The 12,079-nt window shown below is 41.4% G+C and overlaps 1 protein-coding gene across 1 annotated transcript in view; it reads left to right on the forward strand.

Moving 5' to 3' along the window:
• Window positions 1-3,514: 3,514 nt before the first annotated feature.
• The window catches only part of ANKAR (ankyrin and armadillo repeat containing), a 72,412-nt gene continuing 63,847 nt past the window's right edge, over window positions 3,515-12,079 (forward strand). The window contains exons 1-2 of the mRNA XM_005573714.5: window positions 3,515-3,747; window positions 5,401-6,036. Coding sequence (XP_005573771.3) covers window positions 5,436-6,036 — 601 coding nt within the window. The 5' untranslated portion in view covers window positions 3,515-3,747; window positions 5,401-5,435. The remainder of the gene's footprint in view (window positions 3,748-5,400; window positions 6,037-12,079) is intronic.

Below are 12,079 nucleotides of genomic sequence, written 5' to 3' on the forward strand. Positions count from 1 at the left end.
TAAAAAAAAAAAAAAAGTACAGAAAATGAACTGGGCATGGAAGCATGTGCCTCCCTACTCGGGAGGCAGAGGTGGGAGGATCACTTGAACCCAGGAAGTGGAGGCTGCAGTGAGGCTAGGATCACACCGCTGCACTCCAGCCTGGGTGACAGTGAAACCCTGTCTCTAAAAAAATAAATAAATAAATAATAAAAATCAAGAGATTAGAAAAGTTGGAATTTCATCCCTACCCACCCACCTGTGGGAGGGAGAGTGTTGCTGAAGGTTAAGGTCTATTAAACTCTATAAAAACTGTGGAACAAGATTTGATGAGCCTCTGGTTTGCTGAACATGTGGAGGTGCTGGGAGTGTGGCATGCCCAGAGAGGACATGGAGGCTCCCTCTCACTGTAATATTTTTTGAATACTTTGCCTTATGCATCTCTTCAATTTGGCTGTGCTGAGATGTATCCTATATCATAAGCCAGTAACGTAAGTATTTCTATGAGTGCTGTGAGTCATTCTAGCAAATTATCAAACCTGAATAGGGGGTCATGAAAACACCCAATTTATGTAGCTGGTTAATCAGAAGTACCAGAGATCCAGACTTGAAATTGCCATCTAAAGTAGAGACACCTTTGGCACTGAGCCCTTAAGTTGAAGGATCTGACACTAACTCCAGGAAGATAGAGGCAGGTTTAAACTGTAGGATACCCAGCTGGTATTCAGAGAGCTGGAGCATTGCTTGGTGTAGAAAAAATCCACACATCTGATGTCAGAAGTGTTGTGTGAGAGGGAAGAGAAAATTTGTTTTCCCAGACTCACTCTCTTTGATAGTTCCATCCAGAAATGATTCAGTTCCCTCTCCTCAGGGACCGTGGTTTAGACAGGGTTGTGTTTCACAGATGAAAGAACTACAGGTTTAAAGAAGTTAAACAATTTGCTTGAGGTTCATCCTCCTGAACAGTACTTGTTACTTCTATTACATCTCTTTAGGCAGGTCATTTTCCCACCCCAATAACTTTTTAAGATTACAGTTGACCCCTGAACAGCACATTGGAACTGTGCAGTTCCACTTATATGTGGATTTTCTTCTGCCTCTGCCACCCCTGAGACAGCAAAACCAGCCCTTCCTCCTCCTCCTCAGCCTAGTCAACCTGAAGACAAGGATGAATACGTCTTCCTCTATTTACCATGTCTTGCCTCTCATCCACAGTCACTCTCCCCACCTTTTTGTCTATTCACTCCAACCTGACATCCACCCATATTACTCAACTGTTAACTGCCATACCAGTGTCACTGTGAAATCTGTCCATTAGGGTTGACACTTTCTGGATCTGGCCACCCTTTGATTCTTTAATCATAGTAGCAAAGAAATTTTATGATCCTGACAAACAGGTCAGTAACCTGGCAAGGGCTTTCACATGCCCCGAATTTATTCCCTGGAAGATGCAATGTTCAACCCAAATTTAGATACTACCTACATAGCTTTCACCCCTCAATCTGGAAGCAGACAACTTCAAGTGTCTGTGTGGACCTGAGCACTAAATTGACATTGCTTATATTGGGAGTAGATGAACTTAAGAGGTTTGCCCCACGGCTTAGAATTGAATATTATAACAAAAATACAGTTCAATACTGAAAATAGCTATGAATAATGCTATATTCCAGGGGCTACTCTATTCTATGAGATTTAAATGTATTAATCAGTCAAATTTTTATAAGGAATTTCCAGGTCATCTGCTCCAGAAGGATACTTGTGAGAGAGACAGAGAGAGAGAGAGGATATACATGCATGTGTGTGAACACCAAGAGGGCCTGGGTATTTACAACCTTCTGCTATTCAATCTCATTAGCTCTGGGATGGAGTCCTGTGTTGATCCTTTAAAAAAGGAGACAACTCTTCACCAAGATTTGGGACACATGGAACAAACCATTTGTCTACCTGGGGGTGGGGGGAAATCCTTGAAGTAGGAGAATGTACATATATGGTTCATATTAAGTGCAAACATTCACATCTCTGTAAAAAAAAAAAAAAAAAGCCCTGGAATAGTCCTCTTAAATTAATATTTATTTCCATGGTAGCTAAAATAATGACTTGATTACTGGAAGAGAAATTCTGCCCCAAACAGTCACCAAGAACTTCCATGTTGCTACATTCAGTGGAAGAGTTTGTTCTCGTCTCCCCTGACCGAGCAGCAGCATCCAATAAAGTTGGCCATTCCTTTTTTTTTTTTCCCCACACACTTCTTCGGCTTCTGTGACCAATTTTGGTTTTCCTCCTGCCTTCTTGGCTGTTCTTTCATTGTCTTCTTTGCTGATTCCACTCTCTCTACCTGACCTTTAAATGTTAAATTTCTCGGGTCTCTAATCCTTGGTTCTCAACTCCTCATTCTGTACACTCTCCCTTGGTGATTTCAACCCCACCCCTGGCTTCAATTACTATAAACCTGCCAAAATTTATACGTCTAACCGTTACTGCCATTCTTAGCCCAGAACTGTTTATCTAAAGCATATCTCACATCTCAATTTCTCTCACAGGTATTTCAAGGTCAATTATGTACACAACTGAACTCTTAATCTTGCCCTGATATCCTGTTGCTCCTGACAAAAATGTGGCTCTCACTTGGACACAACCTTCTTTTTCAACATATCCCCATTCAATCTGTCACCAACAGGCAACCTCATTATTTTTCAAATCTGTCCACAGTCCCTGAGCCCCACCTCCACTGCCACTACTCTAGGCTAATCCTTTGGGATGAAATTCAAAATCATTACTCAGCAGCCTGCATGATCTGTCGATCGCGCACCTCTGCAGCTCGGTTTGTGCCCCCATCTCTCTTGTTCCCTAAGCAGGGTTTTGCTCGGTTTCTCAATCATTTCAACTTTGTTCTCACTTCATTTCTTTCTCTCCTGCTGTTCCCTGTTCCTGAAAAGCTACTTGTCCAGTTCTTTGCTTGGGTAGCTCTTTTTCATTTTCTAGGCCCGGAGGGGGAAAGGGCACTTCCTCAGGCAGCCTTTCCGAGCCCTGAGCTAGGTTAGCTTTCATTCGAGTGCTGTCATTCCATCTAATATTGGCACACTGTTAAATACAGCTGCGAGATGATCTGTTCAACTGTAAGCTTCTTGGGGTTTCGTGTCTGCCCTGTTTTCTAGGGTTTCCAGTGCCTGACTCATAATAGGTGTTCCATAAATGCTTGTTGAATGAAAGAATGATGATGGAGGTGGCATTCCAACTCGGGACTGCCTCAACGCCCGGCGCTTTCTCCTCTGCCACTCTGTTTTGGTGTTTTAGCAGAGGCAGAGAGTGAGGGCGGCACAGTGCCCACGGCATGCGGCTGGACTGAGCGCTAAAGCGGGCTTGGGAAGATGAGCACGCGGCGGGTCTGAGCCAGCCAAGGGGCCGGGCGCCGCCTGGGGGCGCTGGTGCTGCTGCGGGATGCACCAGGCCTAGTCGCCCGCAAGCTCCGCCTCAGGAGCGGCCCCGCCACCCCAGGACCCGGAGGACCAACCGCTTCGACCCGCGCCCGGGCGGCGGCAGTGTTGGCCGGCGCGGCGAGGAGGGCCGGGCAGACACGGTGGGGCGAAAAGCCCTGAAAGTTCCTCTTAGTTCCTTCCGGTGCGCCTCCCGCCTGCCCATGCAGGGGCCCTGAGGGCGGATTCAAGGCCCCACGAGAAGTCATCTAAGGCGGCGACGACTGTTCCCAGCCCCACTGGAACGGCGCGGACGCAGCGCCCCTCTCTTGGACAAGAAAACAGTCATTCTACAGTAGGTTCCTCCCCTTTCCTTGTTCTATCCCCTTTCCCGTGCCCACGGCTGACGCGAGCTGCTTTTAGACGTGGGTCTGGGCTTGAGTATGGACAGACGTGGGTTCTGTTTCTGAAAGGCGTAAAACCTCAGACATGTCCTGCAACCTCCTGGTCTCCGTTTCTGCCTCTATAAAGTGGGCATAACAAGGTCTGACTCACTCACCTGGGGTCTCAGGTGTGGCGCCCAAACAAGCAGTATCAGCATTTCCTGTAACTTTACTAAAATGCATATTTCCTGGCCCCACTACAGCTCATTGAATCAGAAACTCAGTGGTGGGTTTCAGTGATTTGTATTTGAACAAGCCCCAGGTGATTTTGATACAAGCTAAATTTTGAGAACCACCATATAATAGAGACCAATCAGATGAAATAAATAAAACCATTCTATAGTAAAGAGCCTGACATATAGTAGATGCTCAATAAATAGTAGTTGTGGTTATTATTATTTAAGGAATAGAGAGGCATTCATTGGCACAGAAATTGAAGGTTAAGCAGATGCTGCTTTCCTTTTCTTTTTCTTCTTTTTTGAGACAGTGTTTCACACTTGTTGCCCACGCTAGAGTGCAATGGCGCGATCTTGGCTCACTGTAACCTCTGCCTCCCAGGTTCAAGTGATTCTCCTGTCTCAGCCTCCCTGAGTAGCTGGGATTACAGGCATACCACCACGTTTGGCTAATTTTGTATTTTTAGTAGAGACGGGGTTTCTCCATGTTTGTCAGGCTGGTCTCGAACTCCTGACCTCAGGTGATCTGCCTGCCTCGGCCTCCCAAAATGCTGGGATTACTTGCGTGTGCCACCGCGCCCTGCCCTTTCCTTTTCTTTCATGCAGGTCATTATAGTCTTGCTTTAAAAAACTGAAAACAAAATAAATATCCATATGGTTTGGATATTTATCCCCGCCAAATCTCATGTTAAAATAGATTCCCCAATGTTGGAGGTAGGGCTTGTTGTGGGGTGTTTGGATTATGGGGGCGGATCCCTCATGAATGGTTTGATGCTTTCCTGGCAGAGTGAACTCTACCTCTGAGCTCATGAAAGATCTGTTTGTTTAAGAATAGACACCTCCCCTTTCTCTCTATTGTTCCCTCTCTTACCATGTGACACACTGGCTCCCCTTCCCCTTCCACCATGATTGTAAGCTTGGTCTCCCCAGAAGCTGAGCAGATGCTGGTGCCATGCTTGTACAGCCTGCAGACTTGTGAGCCAAATAAACCTCTTTTCTTTATAAATTATGCAGTCTCAGGTACTACTTTATAGCAACACAGACAGACACAAACATACACAAAAGAATGCCTCTCCAACAACAAAATAGGTATGTAACAGTAGCTTCTCACACATAAACTTAACATTTCTTTTTGACATGCATCTTCTTGTCTTTTGACTTCTTTGAAAAGCAGAACATGGTTAATATTAAAGATTTTATAATTTTAATTATTTTAATTCAAATTTCAGCTTTCATGTACTGCAGTTATTTTTAATTTGAAAACTGTAACCGTTGACCATGAAAAATTAACCTTATATAGGTGAAAGGTACAGATTTATTTCTACAGAAATCCAGTGTCATTGCCATGTCAGATTTTATTGATAATCTTTTCCTTTTTATTCATTGCAGAAGTTTCAAAAAGGACACACTAGATTTAATTGGAAATGTTAAGATTGCCCAAAAAAGGATTACCTAGATTTGAGCAAGTTCAAGATGAAGAAACCTACCTGGAAAATTTAGCAATACAAAGAAATGCATCTGCTTTTTTTGAAAAATACGATCGGAGTGAAATACAAGAGTTACTAACTACTGCACTAGTTAGCTGGTTGTCTACCAAAGAAGATGTTCGCTCTCAAGGAGACCTCCCGTGTGGAATTATGAGTCAAATGAATAATGTAGGCTTCTCCACTGCAATCCTACTGACTCCCGTGGACCCTACTGCCCTCTTAGACTATAGAGAAGTCCATCAAATGATAAGAGAGTTGGCTATTGGAATTTATTGCCTAAATCAAATCCCTTCCATCAGTTTAGAAGCTAATTATGATCAGAGTTCTTCTTGTCAGTTACCTCCAGCTTATTATGATACCAGAATTGGGCAAATTCTGATTAATATTGACTACATGCTAAAAGCACTATGGCATGGAATATATATGCCCAAAGAAAAACGAGCTAGATTCTCTGAATTGTGGCGTACCATCATGGACATTGATGCCGATGGAAAACCTCAAACAAATAAAGACATTTTTTCAGAGTTTAGTTCAGCAGGTAAGAGAATTTAACACTTCTTAAAATATTTTTTTTTTTTTTTTTTGAGACGGAGTCTTACTGCGTTGCCCAGGGTGGTCACGAACTCCTGAGCTCAAGCCATTCACCCACCCAGGCCTCCCAAAGTGCTGGGATTACAGGTGTGAGTCACTGCAGGTGGCCCCTTCTTAATTATTTTTATTCAAAGCCATTTTTTAAATGTTTAAATTTTATTTCGGTAGTTTTTGGGGGAACAGGTGATTTTTGGTTACATGGCTAAGTTCTTTAGTGGTGATTTCTGAGATTTTGGTGCACCGGTCACCCGAGCAGTGTACATGGTACCCCATGTATAGACTTTTATCCCTCACTCTCCTCCTACCTTTCCTCTAGAGTCCCCAAAGTCCATTATATCATTCTTATGCCTTTGCATCCTCATAGCTTAGCTCCCACTTATAAGGGTGAACATAGAATACTTGGCTTGCCATTCCTGAGTTACTTCACTTAGAATAATGGTCTCCAACTCCATCCATGTTGCTGTGAATGCCATTATTTCATTCATTTTTATGGCTGAGTAGTATTCCATGGTATATATATTTTCTTTTTTTTTTTTTTGGAAATGGGGGTCTCCCTATGTTGAACAGGCTGGCCTCGAACCCCTGGCCTCAAACGATCCTCCCATCTTGACTTCCTAGAATGCTAGGATTACAGACATGAGCCACCGCACCCGGCCACCACTTTTTCTTTATCTACTCATTGGTTGATGGGCATTTAGACTGGTTCCATATTTTTGCAATTGTGAATTGTCGTGCTATAAACATGCGTGTGCAAGTGTCTTTTTCATATAGTGACTTCTTTTCCTCTGGGTAGATACCTGGTAGTGGGATTGCTGGATCAAATGGTAGTTCTACATTTAGTTCTTTAAGGAATCTCCATACTGTTTTCCATAGTGGTTGTACTAGTTTACATTACAATTCCACCAGCAGTGTAAGTATTCCCTTTTTACCACAACCATGCAAACATCTATTATTTTTTGATTTTTAAATTATGGCCATTCTTGCAGGAGTAAGATGGTATCTCAGTGTGGTTTGATTTGCATTTCTCTGATAATTAGTGATGTTGAGCATTTTTCATATGTCTGTTGGCCTTTTGTATATCTTCATTTGAGAATTGTCTATTCATATCTTTTGCCCACTTTTTGATGGGAATGTTTGTTTTCTTTTTGCTGATTTGTTTGAGTTCCTTGTAGATTCTGGATATTAGTCCTTCGTTGGAAGCATAGTTTGCAAATATTTTCTCCCACTCTGTGGGTTGTCTGTTTACTCAATATGAGTTTCTGTTTCTTTTGCTGTTTAAAAGCTTTTTAGTTTAATTAGGTCACATCTATTTATGTTTGTTTTTGTTGCATTTGCTTTTGGGTTCTTGGTCATGAACTGTTTGCCTAAGCCAATGTCTAGAAGGGTTTGCCCAAGTTATCTTCTAGAATTTTTATGGTTTCAGGTCTTAGATTTAGTTCTTGATCCATCTCGAGTTGATTTTTGATAAGCTGAGAGATGAAGATCCAGCTTCATGTGGCTTGCCAATTATCCCAGCACCATTTGTTGAATAAGGGTGCCCTTTCCCCACTTTACGTTTGTGTTTGCTTTGTCAAAGATCAGTTGCCCATAAGTACTTGGTTTTATTTCCAGGTTCTCTATTCTGTTCCATTGGTCTGTGTGCCTATTTTTATACCAGTACCATGCTGTTTTGGTAAGTATAGCCTTGTAGTATAGTTTGAAGCAGGCAATGTGATGCCTCCAGATTTATCCTTTTTGCTTAGTCTTGCTTTAGCTATGTGGGCTCATTTTGGTTCTATATGACTTTTAGGATTGTTTTTTCTAGTTCTGTGAGGAATGATGATAGTATTTCTATGAGAATTGCATTGAATCTGTAGATTGCTTTTGGCAGTATGGTCATTTTCACAATATTAATTCTACCCATCAATGAGCATGGGATGTGTTTTCATTTGTTTGTGTCATCAATGATTTCTTTCAGCAGTGTTTTGTAGTTTTCCTTGTAAAAATTATTCACCTCCTTGATTAGGTATATTCCTAAGTATTTTATTTTATGTTATGTTATTTTACTTTCTTTTGTTTTTTGCAACTGTTGTAAAAGGGATTGAGTTCTTGATTTGAGTCTCAGCTTGGTTGTTGTTGGTGTATAGCAGTGCTACTGATTGGTGTTCATTGATTTTGTATCCTGAAACTTTACTGAATTCCTTTATGGCATCTAGGAGGTTTTTGGATGAATCTTTAGTGTTTTCTAGGCATATGATCTTATCATTGGCAAACAGCCACAGTTTGACTTCTTCTTTACCAAATTGGATGCCCATTATTTATTTCTCTTGTCTGATTCTTCTGGCTAGGACTTCCAGTACTATGTTGAATAGAAGTGGTGAGAGTGAGCATCCTTGTCTTGTTCCAGTTCTCAGGGGAAATGCTTTCAACTTTTTCCTGTTCAGTATAATGTTGGCTGTGGGTTTGTTATAGAGGACTTTTATTACCTTGAGGTATGTCTCTTCTATGGCCATTTTGCTGAGAGTTTTAATCATAAAGCAATGCTGGATTTTGTCAAATGCTTTTTCTGCATCTATTGAGATGATTTTTGTTTTTGATTCTGTCTATATAATGTATCATATATATTGACTTGCATATGTTAAACCATCCCTTCATCCCTGGTATGAAACCCACTTGATCATGGTGTATTATCTCTCTGATACGCTGTCGGATTCCATTAGTATTTTCTTGAGGATTTTTGCATCCATGTTCATCATGGATATTCGTCTGTAGTTTTCTTTTTTTGTTATGTCCTTTCCTGGTTTGGATATTAGGGTGATACTGACTTCACAGAATAATTTGGGGAGAATTCCCTCTTTATCTTTTGGAATAGTTTCAGTAAGAATGATACCAGTTCTTCTTTGAATGTCTCATAGAATGCAGCTGTGAATCCATCTGGTCCTGGACTTTTTTGTTGTTGGCAATTTTTTATTGTTTCAAGCTCTCTACTTGTTATTGGTCTGTTCAGAGTTTCTGTTTCTTCCTGATTTAATCTAGGAGGGTTGTATATTTCCAGGAATTTATCCATCTCCTCTAGATTTTCTAGTTTGTACATATAAAGGTGTTTATAGTAACCCCAAATGATCTTTTGTATTTCTGTGGTATCGGTTGTAATGATTCCTGTTTCATTTCTAGTTGAGCTTATTTGGATCTTCTCTCTTCTTTTCTTGGTTAATCTAGCTAATCGTGTATCAATTTTATCTTTTCAAAAAAACAGCTTTTTGTTTCATTGATCTTTCATATTGTTTTCTTGTTTCAATTTCATTTAGTTCCGCTCTAATCTTTATTTCTTTTCTTCTACTTGGTTTGGGTTTGGTTTGTTCCCGTTTCTCTAGTTCCTTGAGGTGTAACCTTAGATTGTCTATTTGTGTTCTTTCAGACTTTTTAATGTAGGCATTTAATGCTATGAACTTTCCTCTTAGCTCCACTTTTGCTGTAATCCCAGACGTTTTGATATCACTGTTATCGTTTGGTTCAAAGATTTTTAAATTTCCATCTTGGTTTCATTGTTGACCCAAAGATCATTCTGGAGCAGATTATTTAATTTCCATGTGTTTGTATAGTTTTGTGGGTTCCTTTTGGAGTTAATTTCCAGTTTATTCCACTGTGATCTGAGAGGATACTTTATATAATTTTGATTTTCTTAAATTAATTGAGACTTGTTTTGTGACCTGTCATATGATCTGTCTTGGAGAATGTTAAGCCATTTTTTTAATTTAAAGGTAATTTATCTGGATCAAGGTGATGCTAAGAGCTTTGTGAAGACCTGAGGTCCGTGGAGGTTAAGGATCAGCAAGAGTGGGTGATGGTTTCCAACAGCGTTAGAGCCTTGACATTTCTGACAAAAATTGTGTTTACTTTTGTTTCCCTTTTTACAAATTTACCTGAGGCTCTCATTTGAGAGGACGTGGGACTGATGATTCATCATTCTCAATAGGCATATGCCAAATTGGTAAAGAAACAACAGCCTCTTTTTAGATTCAGATATCTAGATGGAAACTTTCAGTATAGAAGTCAAATTCTAGAAAGTGATAAAGGTTAGATACATATTGATTAATCATCCACATGTTAAAGCCACGAGAGCCTTTGGATCATCCAGTTAGAGCACCAACAGAGACCTGGTCATGGCAGGAAGGAGCGCATGTCTTGTGTAACTAAGGGAAGAGGGCTCCTGCTTACTTGATGACAAAGTTAGTTACATCAAGCCACTTCATGGCCCAGGATCTGGTCTATTTCATCCAGCTGTGTGTCATATCTGAGGCTGCCACCCTCTATGAGGATTCCCTTGCAGTGGTGCACCTGGTCAGGGGATCAGAGACACATAGGAACATCCTAGTCAAGTTGTAGGTGGAAAGGGAGAGCACCAAAAGACTAATGCTGTCTGTTTTCTACACCTACATTTCCAGGGGTGATACTCAAAACAACCACCAGCACAGTACTGGCACTGACCAATCAGAATGGATGTCAGCCATAATGCTGGAGCAGGGTCTCGGAGACCTCCTGCTTGTCATATTTACCCTTTTCTGGATCATGGAGCTTTTCAGGGGATCCCTGGGGAGGGAGGTATTCAATGAGCTTGGGGCTGCAGCAATTCAGTTTGCCAGTTGAGGGTTGTGTATTTTAACAATGTGGCGTTACTGATGCATATTAGCTAAATATCAGTCCTTTCCTGATAGGAAACTTACATCTTGAGTTTTGTGATTCTACTTTTAAAATATCTCTCAAAATCATCTACTTTGGCTTATCTCTACTGCAACACTGTAGTACAGAATACCCTTTTCCACTGCAACAGCATTCTGACTGCTCTCTGCCTCAAACCTTTTTAAAATTGTTTATAAATGAGGTTGGAAACCTTAACAAATTCAGTCAGTCTACTATCATGTGCCTGGGGATAGTGTTGGGTGTGTTTACAATAAAGTGCTTAATGCTGTTGGCTCCTGGACAATCAAGGATGAGCATCACAGCCATGCATGGTGGAATCTGTCTTTATTCCCAGCTACTCAGGAGGCTGAGGCAGGAGAATTACTTGAGGCCAGAAGTTCGAGGCTGTAGTGTGCTATGTTCGCACCTGTGAATAACCAGCACTCTGCAGCCGGGAAACATAGTGAGAACCCCATCTCTTAGGGAAAAAAAAACAAGATGAACATTACACCTAGGAGAAATATTTTTTTCTTCCTCCACTGCACATTGGGTGTCTGCTTTAGAAACTTCAACAATGTGTTGTGCAAGCAATGGTAAATGACCACCAGCATACATACTAGACCTACTGAAGTAGTTTATAGGGGGAAACTCATGGTGGCAGTAGCAGGAATAGGCACAGGTTTCCCCATCATGCACCACACCTGGAGTACCACTGTGAAATCCTACAGGTCCAATAGTCAGACTCTAAGAAAGGGACCTGAACCCTTGGGCTTTTATGCTACCTGATTAAAGAAGCATCAGGTCAGAGGAAAGGATACAAGAGCAAGATGTTTTAGCCTAGGTTACCCTCCAAACTGCATCAGAAACAAGGACATGAGTCAAGTTAGTTTTTGAGAAATGATTCCAAGGAACAGGAGTGAGGGACAGGAAAAGTGAATAGAAAAGGAGGGAGCACCAACCCAAGAATGTGCTGTTGAGCTTTTTCACCACTTTGGCAATTGGGATTTATTTCGTTGGGACATTCTGAGGAGTCGTATAGAATACACTGCAGAATTGCCAGCCTAAGGAATGTGCTATGGTCTGAATGTTTATGTCTCCCTGAAATTCAAATGTTGAAACCTAATCACCAATGGCATTAGGACACGGGACCATTGGAGGGTGATTAGTTCATGAGGACAGACCCTCATGAATGGAATTAATGCCCTTATAAAAGAGGCCCCAGAGAGCTGCCCTGTCCCTTCCACCCTGTACGGATACAGCAAGAAGGTAACATCCATGAACCAGGGAATGGGTCCTCATCAGACACCACATCTAACTTGATCTTGGATATC

Source organism: Macaca fascicularis, chromosome 12, assembly GCF_037993035.2.
Source record: "Macaca fascicularis isolate 582-1 chromosome 12, T2T-MFA8v1.1".
NCBI classification, from domain to species: Eukaryota; Metazoa; Chordata; class Mammalia; order Primates; family Cercopithecidae; genus Macaca; species Macaca fascicularis.